The sequence below is a fragment of the Gorilla gorilla genome, chromosome 4 (genome assembly GCF_029281585.2).
Source record: "Gorilla gorilla gorilla isolate KB3781 chromosome 4, NHGRI_mGorGor1-v2.1_pri, whole genome shotgun sequence".
In the NCBI taxonomy this organism is placed as follows: Eukaryota; Metazoa; Chordata; class Mammalia; order Primates; family Hominidae; genus Gorilla; species Gorilla gorilla.
Genome location: NC_073228.2, coordinates 98,984,890 through 98,999,116, shown reverse-complemented (window position 1 = coordinate 98,999,116; position 14,227 = coordinate 98,984,890). Strand labels below are relative to the sequence as shown.

Below are 14,227 nucleotides of genomic sequence, written 5' to 3'. Positions count from 1 at the left end.
TTTATGGGTTCTTATAATACAGGGCATAACATTACAAAAATATTAAGGACTTCACAAAATGTAATTGCCGAAAGGATGAGATTTGAGTATGGCAGGACAGAGTTGTTATAAACAGATGATAATTTCTAAACCCTTTCTTTTCAGTGAATAGAAAAAAAAAATACTGCTCTTTAACATGCATATTGGTTGTTGATGTTTAGTTTCAAATGGTAGATTTTTTTTCTGCCTCAGAGGGTCTAATTTACCTTCTTGTGATGTCATAGATATCTCAGAAGAAGGTAACTCAATCTCAGTCCAATTAAAATATTATAATTTTGCAATATAGTAGTTTTTCCAAAATAAATTTGATTAGAAATCTCTGTTACAAGTTAATAGTGAATCAGATGAGTTGAAAAAATATATGCCTTAGAGTGAAGGGGCTGAACTTTTCAAACGGCTCTTACAGATTTCTATAAAAACTGATTTAGGGATGGACATGCATCACATTCTCCATCATAATTGCCGGTTATAGAATTATTTTTGCTTTAAAAAATTGCAAATTGAAGTGCCAGCTATATAATTTTGTCTCTTTTACTTTTTTCAGGCTCTAAATTGCTATGAATCATAACAATTGCTAACATCAACCAGTTACATCTAACTCTATTTTGATGGTGGTTTCTTTTTTTTAATTTTTAAAATTGTACTTCACTTTTTTGTTTACTATAAAACTTTTTGCAAAAGAGATATGGTCATGATCTTGACACTGTGAACTGTGGGTGCTATGTACACTAAAAATATTTACCAAAAATCTCTTGTAGGAAAAAGTGACCCATTTTGTGTGGTAGAACTGAACAACGATAGACTGCTAACACATACTGTCTACAAAAATCTCAATCCTGAGTGGAATAAAGTCTTCACGTTGTAAGTAGGCATTTCTTTGGGCTCTGAATCCAAAATTGTGTTAAATTTGATTTATTTTTGAGGGTTTTAAAAAAAATGTGTGTGTTTATTCTTAACTGATTCACAACTCAATGCATCTGGCCTGCCTTTGCTAACAACAATGAATTTTCCTCCTACCTTCCTGAAAGTGAAACCTGGGGGAAAGGGTATGGCATTTTTCTTTGTTTTCACAGACATTTTTTAAAACTGTGCTTTTTATATGATTTGGCTAAGGATTTTGCTTCCATTAACTGAATCACCATACCGCTTCTTCCTTTTATACTTTCTATTGAAATTCTTTCCAATTGCATTGACACCAAGGAAGACAAAGCTCTATTTGTTCCATTGCTGAAATCAGCAAACAATCCAGTCTCGAATTCGGCAGATGCTTTAGTTTTGGTTCTTTTCATTTTAGCACAATGAGAATATTAAGTATTGTCCTAGATACCAAAATACCCTATGAGTTAATTTTCCTTTTGTTTTAGAAAGTTTGTAAACCTTTTCAGTCATACACTGTAAAAGCTGCCAATGCTACACTATAGTAACTCCTAAGTTCGGTTTTTTAAACAGGGCTTTTGAAATGAACTCTGAACAAAGGAAAATTCTCCAAACAGAAGTACTTCTTTAAAGTTTTCTAACATAATTCTATTTTTTTGTATATGAAAAACTGCGAAATTCTTCATCAATTTATTATGTCTCTGCTTAAGAGCCGGTAACTAATCAGCTTTAACTGTCTGACCAATTTATTTTTAAGGAATTCCACATTTTTATAAGAGATAAAAGCCTGGTCAGGAGACTTGTACTCCTAAGAAGATTGCGGAGAGTGTTTTTCTCCAGAATGCGTAACTGAATGAATAGGTTTGATTATTATCAAAGCCATTAATTGATTGTGCCCTGATAAAGCCTCTCCTCACATGGGGTTGCAATTTTTTCAGTAATGAATATATTCACTTTATTGTTTTCTCTTAATTCATGTTTTCTTGGTAAACAGTTTGATCAAAGAATAAATGCTGTCAACAATTTGCACTTATTTTCCAGAAATAAAAATATGAAGAGCTCACGTAGTCATTTATTAACATATGTTGTCTTTGGAACATAATGGAACCCTGCTTAATTTCTAAATTCCAGGGTGGTACAATAACTATATGTTACATTTTCTCCATTCTGTTTTCTGTGCTTGTTAATTTTTACTATAAATCTAACAGAAACTAAGTCGATGATTTAGTGAGAGCTATAAACAAACAGGAGATGTCCTATTATTATAAAAAAGAGTAATTACATAAAATATACTGTAACTTTTGCTGATATCAAACCTGGTGGTGTTTTATGTAGGGATAATGGGAAGGTATGAATTGTGATAATTAGAAGAAGGGAAAGTCTAAAAACTACCAGTGCTACTTCTTGATTTTTTAAATAACTTATTCTGTGCCCATTCAGATGGGAAATTATATTTCATTAAAAAATGATAACTTGAAATTACAAGGTGTTTAAAGTTACAGATAATAGAACCATCACTGTAGTTGACTTAGGTGCATTATGGGAAATTCTGTCAGATACCAAGCTACCTTGTGTATGTGTGTATGCAAATAGCATGCTTACAAACACACACGAAATCAGCTGGAGCTATCTAAATTTTCAAAACTATTCTTGTTGTTGTTTCCTACTGATGAAATCTTTTTTTCTTACATATATTTGTTATGCAGCAACATTAAAGATATCCATTCAGTTCTTGAAGTGACAGTTTATGATGAAGATCGGGATCGAAGTGCTGACTTTCTGGGCAAAGTTGCTATACCATTGCTGTCTGTAAGTTTTATTCACCTGACACACTGTTCTGTGTTGCTTTTGCTCACGGAAAAAAAGAAAAGAAAAGAAAACTCTCAGCTCTGTGTCTGTCATTTCTCAACCAAGGTCTGTAATAAGAACACTAAAAATTTTAACATACTCAATTCACGGCCGTGTTGAATCCCATGATAGTTAATTTTTCCTGACAGACTTGATCCTGGTAATGAACAGGTACTTGTCAGAATTGCCACAGTTGTTTTGGGTTCTCTGTCAGTTTCAGCAGCTGGGGGTCAAAGGTCACTGAGGGAGTGTATTCAGTAGAGACCGCGAGACAGACGGCTGTCATGTCCTTTTCCCGCAGATTCAAAATGGTGAACAGAAAGCCTACGTCTTGAAAAACAAGCAGCTGACAGGGCCAACAAAGGGGGTCATCTATCTTGAAATAGATGTGATTTTTAATGCTGTAAGTCTTAACTTTGGCTTTTTTGTACTGCTAAAGAGTTCAGTTTCATGAAAGCTTTTGTTCCTGATTTGTAGAGAATTTCTGTCATTCCTCATTTTCTCTAAACCTTCATGTGTCCTGGAGAATACGCTTCTGCCACTGCCTGGCACACCCACACTTTCTGTTATAGTTGGCGAATGCTGCTGCGGTTGTGTTCTGGCCGCTGCCTGCCGGCATAAGAAAGGGAAGCGCATGCATGTGCAACTGTATACATTTATATTTTATGAGCACAGCAGCCAGGACTTTGAAACTTTAGAAATTATTGCAAATTGAACCGCGTGAAAAACTTGTAAACATTTGTAATATATTAATCCATAACAGACACATATGTTGATGTATAGGTGAAAGCCAGCTTACGAACATTAATACCCAAAGAACAGAAGTACATTGAAGAGGAAAACAGACTCTCTAAACAGGTAAAAAGCAAGAAAAGATTAATCCCTCTGGGAAGACCTGATTATATCTGTAAAACATCTAAGTAAATTCAAATAAACTTTAAAGGTATGGAGGGGGGAAGACTGGAATTTTTGATCATCTACTTATTGAAAATGGCGCTTTCTTTCATTCTTTCTGATTCTTTCTTCCTTCCTTTCTTTAAAAGATCAAACGAGGACAATACCAAACTAATAAATTGGATGGGGGTGGTCAGAAAGGAAAGGGGATACTGTAGGTGATGCATATAATGGATATGTATTCATGCGTTAGCAAAAGAATGATCATTTTGAACATAAAATGCAATTTGATTGCCATGGAATGTGTAAATGAGAACACCAAAAGCTGAGGTACAAATACATGTCCAGACCACCCACAGGTATGCTGCAGGTGTGTGTAAAGCGAGCCCAGTATAAGCTCTTCCCTCTAATCCAGATGCGAGGAGGCTCCATCTTCTAAGGGAAACCTTCCTGCTAATTAGATTTTAACTATGATCTTTCAGAAGTAAACTTTTATTATTTTTAGCTAAGAAAGTTAGAATCAGGAAATATGATTTTTCTATCATGAAGGGAATTTAAATTGAGCTTGATATCTATTGCTTATAATTTTAAATTAGGCTTAATATTAAGTTTTTAAAAAGTGCTAAACCACCCCTTTTAAAAACTTTACATCTGATTCACAGAGCTAAACTAAAATGCATTTGTTACAGCTAAAATGTTTACTGAACATATTTATGCCTTGAAATATTTAGTAATTTTTGTAATATTAGAAGCCTAAATATATTTTTACTCTTAATAAATCCAGCAAAACAATGGAGTATTTGGTGGTTTAAAGGAAGTATGTGAGTTACAAATGCAGTATCTAAGTAGAAATGTAAATAACATTTCACCACAATTATACATAAAAGTAATAAAAGTAGTTCTTAATGTAAGGTGATAGGGGCAAAGAAGGAAAACTGAGAGATAGACTCTACTTTGCCAGCAAGGAATTTCAATTTTAGCAACTTGTTAAAACTGGCATGCACATACATGTATGTATATTTACACATATATATATTTTTTCCATATGACCTCAGTAAACTTTACATAGCTACTTCCTTAAAATATCAGATCAGCATTGAAGTATATTGGGAGTAGCAAAATGTTAACTTGCAGACATATAATTATTCTAATTATTAATATAGCTGTGGTAATTTTTTGAACCATCAAATTATACATGGGCTATTCTTTTTTACAGTTGTAGTCATGCCTTAATTTTAAATTTTAATTTCTAATTATATCAATTTTCCTATACTTGTTTTAATAAGAAATTTTGTAAAGCACTTGGTTACCATATATTTTTCCCTACTTCCAAAACTATGAAAAAATAATGAGAAAATATAGGTTAAATTTATTGTGAGAGAGATACAGATATAGATAGATAGGTAGATAGATAGATAGATAGATAGATAGATAGATAGATAGATAGATAGATAGATAATATGATAGTAAGAATGGGAGGAATTCTACTAAAATGGTGAAGACATTTTGTTGTCTATAAAAAAGCAATTCTGGATAGGTTTTTCTATAAGACCCTAAATAAAAACATTCCAACTTCACTTTGAAATGTCTTGAAATTAAACCATTTGATGAATCTTAAAACCACAATAAGGTTTAAGAGTTTAAAATTAATAAAGGTGCATAGTATGTAAGTAACAAAAAAAAATTTTAGTCTGTTAGAAATTTTTTTTTCTTGTGAGCAAAGGTAGTCCAACCTATATGTTAACATTATTTTAAAAATTGTATTTAGTTAAAAAGGCAGTTCTTTCCGCTTTCTCAGAAATAAATTCTTTAACTTGTGAGCCAAATTGTTTGGTATTTTCTTGTAACTTTATTAACTTTCTGAATCCTTTTTAAGTCACAATAAGCTTGAAGAATTTTGCAGTATATCTGATGGTTTTTAGTCTTGCAAATTATAATAATATTTTTATTTTCCTTACAGCTGCTACTAAGAAACTTTATCAGAATGAAACGTTGTGTCATGGTGCTGGTAAATGCTGCATACTACGTTAATAGTTGCTTTGATTGGGATTCACCCCCAAGGAGTCTCGCTGCTTTTGTGGTATGATCATACTGTATTACTTACATTGTTATTCATTAAATTCAGTAATCATAGCTGCATGTTTCTGTGGCTATAGTAACAGTTATGTTGATGTGGCCATTTTAAAACTCCTATTTTAAGACTTGACTGGACAGATTTGCCGTGGGCAGGAACCTGATGGATTGTACAAGGTCTGAGTCTAAGAATACATTTTCCCCCCTCAGATTTCCGGAACGCAAGACATCTCAGCCAATGTATCATTTTCTCTGTGACAGTTAAAAAGTAAAATTTTACATATTGCATAATTCCAAACCCCAATAGGACAGCCAAGAAAAGTCCTCCATGTGAAAAATAATAATAGTAATAATCTCGACTATTCTCAGTTTGATTTTATTTGTCCTATAGTTATTTTTTTTCAATATATGAAAATCATTGGTAGTAGAATGCTACCAATGCTACTTGGTAATGCTTTAACATGTGATTCAACTGGAAGTGGATGTGACCTATTTAAGAGATGTTTTATTATTTCTGAGATTTCTAGCTTTTAAAAAGTCACAAGTGAGAATTCGATAGATCCAAAGAGTCCTTTAATATGTTCATCTTGTGGCCTTTTACTTTGATTATTTAAAAACTGCTGATGAGACCAACTGGCAGAGCTAGAAAATCCAAAAGAATACTGTGCTCTGAGCTTTAGCTGGGATTTTCTTCTCTCACATTATTTTGGCTTTTTCAGGATTTCAGTTTGAAGTTTAAGTAGAGTCGTTCTTTTGAAATCCTTTATTTTATTTTCATGTTTGTTCAAATATGAATACCTTATGCTTCCTTATAGTTGCCAGTTTAGCAGAATACGACTTTATTATGGGGGCTTACAAGAAGAGCCTTAATTATAGTAACAAATCAACATTTTAGTATTACCATTCAAATGAGTGTATGCACATCTGTTTAGTACTTTGAGCTCTGTCTTCCTCTCAGGCCTTGTATGGGACTTTCATTAATGTCTGAGCACATGGAACAAAGAGTGTGTACGTCCCTTTGTGTTGTAAGTTACCAGAAAGTTAGGCAGCCTGCTTCCCATAGACATGTTGTTGTCTCCCTAAAGAAAGCAATTGTCATTATCGTTAAGTTTTAGAAAAAAAATCTCTCTCTCTCTGTCTCTCTCAGTATTCTTTTCGTAGCTCTTTCTTATAATAAATATATTGTGGTACTATTAAGCAAACTTTATTCTGATTTTTCCCTAGCCAGGAGGTACTTTTACATTGATGAGAAAAAATGATACTGAGCTTCTATGTCTATTTTAGACTATTACTTCCAGGTTTTATGGGGTCATATAACAGATGCAAAAAAAAATTGTCCTGTAAAGATCGTGCTGCCATTTTTGATTCACTCCTTCCAAAATCATTCCTCACAGCTGTTTGTAAAATTGGAAAAATCCAGAAATGTATATAATTGTATTATTTGTTCAGCAACATTCATTTTGAACACTTTAGCATTTACAGTGTATTGTGTAAGTCTTCATAAACTTCTGACTTCTGGAGGTCACTCGCGTAAAATGAAATTCAAGATGGCAGCCTTTTTTTTGCAATTTCCTTTTGATTCTAAAAAAAAAAAACTCAGGCACTGGAATTCTGAACAACTTAGGTACATTTACATGATATTACTTGAGTGATTTGACTGTAAGACTGTAAGGGGGTCAAATTTCACTGGAGAAAAAATGTAATAATATTTCTCTTAGCTGGTAGTCAGTGTCTGATGGATTCAGTCCTATGAAACACAAGCTGAATGCAAGAGGCTTGCAAAAAAAAAAAAGAGGGAATCAGGCATAGTAAAGGTGGGAAGAGGCCTGCTGACACTGATGGTGAAAAAAGAGAACACAAACTACAATGTGAAAACACAGTAAGAGTACTTTGGAGAAGAACCCATAATATTACCTGTGTTTCGCTGGAAAAAAGAAGCTCTGAATCACATTCTGTTGAATGTGATTAAAACAACTAATAACAAAATCAAATGTCATTTATTAGACCTGCACTGGGAGTTCTATAAGAATGGGAACCCTGCCTTTTTAGCCTAGTACTCCAGCTTCATCTGCACAGTATCTAGCACTTAGTAAGCTCCCAGTATAAATAGCTGACAAAATCAGTTGACCAATCTATGAACCAGTTAATCTGAAATTTTTTCTTATGTGGAGAAACTCATTCTTCAATGATGCCAGATAAATAAGGGTTTGCTCTAATGAAGCTAGTTATTAAATCATGATAAACATAGCTTAGTACTATTGTAGCAAATTTTCCTGGAGTTTCCATTTATATTCTAAACTACTTCATAATTCCTTATCAATCATTTATTCTAACCTCTGATTAAGTTCTAATATAAAAATATCCTTCCACAAGAATGACAAAAACAACCACTAATATTTGTTAAGCACTTACTATGTGTCAAGGAACTGTTTTACATGCATTAGTGAATTTAATATTCCCAACAACTTTATGAAGTAGATAGTGTTAGTTTTCCAATATACAGAAGGAAGAAACTGAGGCACAGAAAGATTAAGTAGATTGCCCAAGGCCACACAGCAGATATTATTTCCTTTCTAAAAGAGCTTTTAAAATACATATACCTTGAAATTTTAATATCACAGCAGCTCTGAACAAAAACTACTTGGGATATTTATTCATCTTGTAGATATTAAGTTATATATTAAAAATTAAATGTTTCAAAGATTTCATTGCATAACTAGAGACATTTTAGGCCTGTTTATTGAAAAGAACAGCTTTCCATTAGGAGAAGGGTGTGAGCAGTACCCCATTATTACAAACACATTGTTCCCATCATGCCCTGTTGATGGATCATGGGTCTATTATCATAATATCGGTTCTACTTGGCCCACTTTTTTATAAATGCCACCGCCTCACAGAGCACAGGCATTTCTATCATTATGTGGCTTGGTTTTAGGCCCAAGTCAGTAAACTTTATAATGTTTAAGTGCCTTTTTTCTATTCTATTTTAACTTTTCTTTTCTACTTTACTATCCAATAATAAATGTAGAATAATGAAATAAAAGTAAAAAACAATATTTTTTTTTCTTAATCCCTATGTCAATCGAAGTAGAGAGCACAAGAAATGCAGGCTTAGGACAGCTCCAGCTTCTTTAACACTACCTCTGTGCCATAGGGAAGAGTCAAAGCCAGCTGATGATATTAGAGACAGGCATTGGTCTGGAAGGTGATGGATAAAATATAAGCAGATACGTTTCTGGGCGTGTGCTTATTTTGTGTGCAATGCATTCGGTTTTAAAATTTTACTGTGAATATTGTCTGCCTAAGAATGAACACAGACATGTGTGGTGCAGAAGGCACTGCTCGTCTTTGGGAATCATCTATTGTAGACATGGAAATGTCTCATAAATTGGGCCTAATTTTCATCAGGCTCTTGACCAGACATTTGTGTTCTTGTGGATGTCAGTGGGTGCAACATGGGGGAAGAAAGAGTGCACATTTTCTCTTTCTTTTCAGTACTGTCATTTCTCACTGTAATGAGCACAAAAATAATTGGACAACTGAGCTATCAGTAAAAGGACACACTTCAGTGTGCGTCAAAGAATTATTTTACAGGACAAACTTTAATCTTTAAATGTGATTGTAGATAATTTGTGGTACCATCTGTCCATTTGGAATTGTTTTAGCCTTTTCTGTCGTTATACAGTAAGTGCTGCTGTGTTTAACATTAACATTTGATATTTTACACATTTAATTTCTGTTCTGCTGTGTGGTCCTTGGGGAACGGAGCGCTAGTGCTACATGAGAGAGACAAAGTATTGATCAGTTAACATTTCAGCTACATTTATGTATGTCGCAAAATTAATGAAAATGCCAGACAAAAATGTCAGAGTGCACAAAAAGGTAGAATTTAAATTTGGTACTTTAATGAAAAGTCTTAAGATGTGCATTATCAAAAATGTCCTCTTGCCTTTAAAGTACAATTCCTAACAGAATAACTAAAGGGAGACACATATTTTACTTAGAGGAACAATGAACATGAATTATGAAGGGATGTCAACTCCTCAAAGTACCTTGTGTTCCAAAAACGGCATGTTTGAATGTTTAACTGTTAGTCATAAAATACATTTCTTTCTGTTCATATCTGGAGGGCTACTGGCTTCAGCCCTCTGTCCTGAGCAGCCTACGAGGCAGGTTTCCTACTGAGATTCTCTCCCTAGGTTTTCCTTGGTATTCATGTGTTCCTTTTGTGTCAAAACCAAGAATTCCTTCTACGGCAATTCATCGTAGCCACTCTGGTTCATTATTTGTTTTTTTCTGGGTCCTTTTGAAATGCCTGGTTTTCCTTTGCTTCCAGATAATTTGTGCTCCACCTTTATTCAATCCCTATTTTAGTAAAGGATCATATTTGGGACAACAGTTACTCCCAGAAAGCTGCGCCATTATGCAGAAGAGAGAAAAAACAAAGATGATGTATGCAAAGAATGACATGAGGCAGCTCTGTATAGCCAAATGATTAAAAAAAAAATGGAGGAAGCACAGCAAAGGAGGAGGAACTGGAGTTGCAGAGGCAATGGGAATGTAATAATGACCAAAGACAATAGGCTCCTACAGTACACTTATCATGTACTTCCTTCTCGTGCAGAAAGTCTGCTGCTATTAAAAAACATACGGATTTTTAAAAAGTTATTACAAACCCTAAGGACATCTAAAGTGTCTTTCATGATCAAGGATCAAAAAGGGAGAATTGCTTAAGAAGAAGTATCAATGTGAAAACAAAGGCATGTCTACAGCACCTGTAGTTTAAGTCTTAATATTCACATTAAGGCACAATGAAATGTAGGATAATTACATTGAACATATTGAAGATCACGTTAAGTTTACAACAGAAATATCTATTCTGAAAATTTAAGAGACAATAGTACTACCACAGCAATGAAATTACGCTTCAAGTCGATGGCAATTTTCAAATGATTTTTATAGAAGAGTTTTTGTTGCTATTGCTACGATTTTTTTTTAGCGCTAGCAGAAAAGTTAGAAATGTTCTAGATGTAACTTTTGTTACTTTCTACACAACAGCAAAAGAGAAGTACTCCTGAAAACCAAAGAAACAAGTACAAAGCCAAAATGATCTATAATTGATGGTCTTACTGTCATATTCATGAATTTCCCTAAAATTTTGTAAATATAAACTCCTAAGCCTTTTTGCCCATCTTTCTTCATGTATGTTTCCTCTGACATACACACCTACTAAGCTTACTAAACAATACTTCCAATTTAATCTATACAGATTTAGAAGCTACGTTAAACATTTTCTCACAAATGTGCAAGTAAGGGAAGAAGAAAACCTATATAAAATTTCACTGATTTAAAAGATATATATTTTTAAGGTTGCCCTAACTTCCTTTTGCAGAGTTAAGAAGTATTGACACTTAGAAGTTTCTCGTGCCACAATTTTCTTTTCAGTAAATAGATGATTGTGCACCCAATTCATCTGGACATGCTAGTACATCAAATTGCTACTCAAAATATACATTTTCGCCAAATTTATCTCAACTCCAGAGAAGAAATTTTTTTCAAACATTGTCCAAAATTACATGAAAAATTGTAAATTAGGTTTTCCTAAGCATTGCCTTTCATAGTGCATTACATATAAATTCCTGCAATTATATAAAAGGCCCCCAAAGAGTATAAGGTACAAATGAGCTGGGTTTCAGGTTTGGTCACTATTGGCTAAAATCAACCCTGAATCTTAGGAAATATAGCAAACCAGATAATAATAGAACAAAATATTTTCTCTAATCTTTCCTGAGGAGTGAGGCTCTAGTTCAGTTTGTGGGCCTATTTAATTGTGAAGTTATTTTTGTTTTGTTTTTGTATCTGCTAAGTCTACGGTGCAACACTTGGCTCAAATCAGTGCTTCGTTCTCTTTAAATGATGCCAACGCCCTTTTTTGTTTATTTTAATAGATGTCAGCAAAAGGGCTTTCTGCTCTTTGGAGGGAGATAATCACATAAGCCACAGGGTCTGCTACTCTCTGAAAGGCGTATTTCTCCTAGATTTTATTTCATATTTACAAGAAGAAGAATTTAATCCCTGTAGAGGTCACACTCATGTTTCCTATGATTGCTGCTCTTCTGCCTTTGTCCTCTAACATGGAAAGTAGTAGAATGCTGTAATTTTGAAAACTTTTCTTCTGTGAGTGATTTGAGGAAAAGAAAATGATTTCATTTTTTCTCAGGTATAGTGCTATTATGCTATGCTATAGTCAAAAAATTACAAATATCACCAGCATAATTATGATACCATATTGAATCTAAGAATTAGCTTTCTCATGTGCCTCAATGGTGCTATCAATAAAAGTTGGGGTGGTGGAGGACACCAAAGCCTCGGTGTGTTTTTCCTGGCTGTATGGATGCTGCCCCACTTCACTTCAAGCTTCCTCCTTGCATTACTTATCTGGTAGTTTCAGCCCCCCAGACCTTTATAAGACCCTTTAAAAATTGTTACATGGTCAATATTTTACAACTGAGTTGACTAAGGATCAAAAAATTATAAAATAATGAATCAGAGATGTCTCGCTACATGTTCCCCGATTCCTAAACCAATGTTCTTGTCTTCTGAAGGATTTTCTACTTTGCAATTGTGATTTCAATTGTAAAGGACAGACATGCTGAGCAAATTGGCAAGCCATATTCCATTGCAACATATTATGAGATAAAGTACTTTGCAAAGGAAAAAGTTTAAATAAATGATCTAATTATAGAATTTATGTTAGTAAAATGTTGTAAAGTAGGAATAATAACTCTTCTGAAGGGTTGTAAATTATAACAGAGATCCAGTCATTAATATGCTTTAGTCATTAAGTTCACTCTCTGTGTGTTTTCATTCCCCGTTCTATCAGGTAAAAATTAAGAAATAGGAGCAGAATGCTTTCTGTTGTCCAATTTTCCTGTGTTGACTAGATGTGCAGATATTCGTTACAATTATGAATGTGTTCGTTAATTTACCAAGCAAGAAGCTAACCTGAAATGTTAAGGAAGTTGTTCCCATTTTACTTTGCCCCTTCTCTTGCCATCATTTATCACATTTTAAATTGTAGTGAGAATTGGGATAGACACAGCAGGCTTTGCTACAGGTGGGTCCGTGAGTGATGACTCTGGTGCATCTTGTACTTTGCCGTGATGACAGAGGTCCAACACTCAGCAAGTGGTAACACTGAGAGATCAATAACAGAGTAGTCATCAGCTATTGGCTCAAATAGCTGAAATAATGAAGAGAAAATCAGAGAAAACTAAGAGGCAAGGAAAGACAGAAAGCATATCAAAGTGCAAATAGATATTTGAATTTGATAAATCAAAGTCAGCTCTCATTTTAAGGACAGGAATAAAATATTTTAGAGACAAAGTGTGGCCTTTATTTGATCTTAAATCAGTGTTTCTCTATATATTTTTTTCATATTCACTGCCCTAAGGAGAAAAAATTCACTTGAGAGAAATTAAATACTAAGGGATAAGATTTTCTCAGGGGATATGGAGCTTTAGAGGGCCACAAACATCTAAGATTTCTGTTGCTTCCCCCACGCCCCAGCTCAAGAACCAGTTTTTACCCCCTTGGGTGTCACATTGACCCCACCGTGAATGCATGCTCCAAATGAGGGTTAATACAAGTTCAACTACATTTACTTTTATACTCTTGGTGGTAAAGTTTAGTTTGGATTCTCCGTAGTTCGCATATGATATGAATTATTCCCATACGGAACTAGTCTGGAGAAAGAGCATTTGTGATCTCTATACAAAATTATTAACTATATTATAGTCCAATTAAAGGACAGGTGTTTGTTTGGCTTTATAGAGATCGAAGAATTTTATCTTCTCTCTTATGCAAACCCATATGAGGGTTTTTTTCTCTGTCCCAATTCCAAGGGTGCACTGTTGGAGAAGTCCAGAAGTCCACATGAATTTGGACTAAGTAAGATAACTTCTGTCATTATGAGGGTTTGATGGGTTTTGTCCATACATTGCACTGTATTTATAACTAATAGTTACTCTTTATATTTTTAATGAATATTATGTCAGAGATATAAACATATATTTCCTTAGGTTTCATTACCTATTAGATCTTCATTGGAAGTGTTGGGGGAGAAAGGATTTATAATAGGAGAGTGATTTAAAACAGTGAAGATAATTGTTCTACTGGCTGTTTTGCATGGCAAGTTACCCAGTTCACCATAGGTCAAAAAAAATTTTACTATTGTCATTTACCAATAATATGTAAATATATGATGTTTTATATCCCATGTAGCTATATATAAATAATGCATTTTCCATAGTTAAATCATTCTATACAGTTCCTGCCAAGCATGCTTCAGGCAATTCTAAATGTTCGAAACAAGAATTTTTCATCCAGTGTTGTCATAAAATGTCAGCAAATTAAACAATACTTCTCTTAGTCAATTAATCTTTTTGATTGAACTTAAAATAATCACCAAGGTTAAAAGGAGTGCATTAATTACCAC

The 14,227-nt window shown here is 33.8% G+C and overlaps 1 protein-coding gene across 13 annotated transcripts in view; it reads left to right on the top strand.

Annotated features, from left to right (window-relative positions):
* The window catches only part of MCTP1 (multiple C2 and transmembrane domain containing 1), a 606,796-nt gene that overhangs the window by 435,779 nt on the left and 156,790 nt on the right, over positions 1-14,227 (top strand). For all 13 annotated transcript variants that reach the window (XM_031011415.3, XM_031011414.3, XM_031011413.3 and 10 more), the window contains 5 exons: positions 798-900; positions 2,622-2,724; positions 3,065-3,166; positions 3,547-3,621; positions 5,618-5,737. In XM_031011415.3, the coding sequence (XP_030867275.2) occupies positions 798-900; positions 2,622-2,724; positions 3,065-3,166; positions 3,547-3,621; positions 5,618-5,737 (503 nt within the window). The remainder of the gene's footprint in view (positions 1-797; positions 901-2,621; positions 2,725-3,064; positions 3,167-3,546; positions 3,622-5,617; positions 5,738-14,227) is intronic.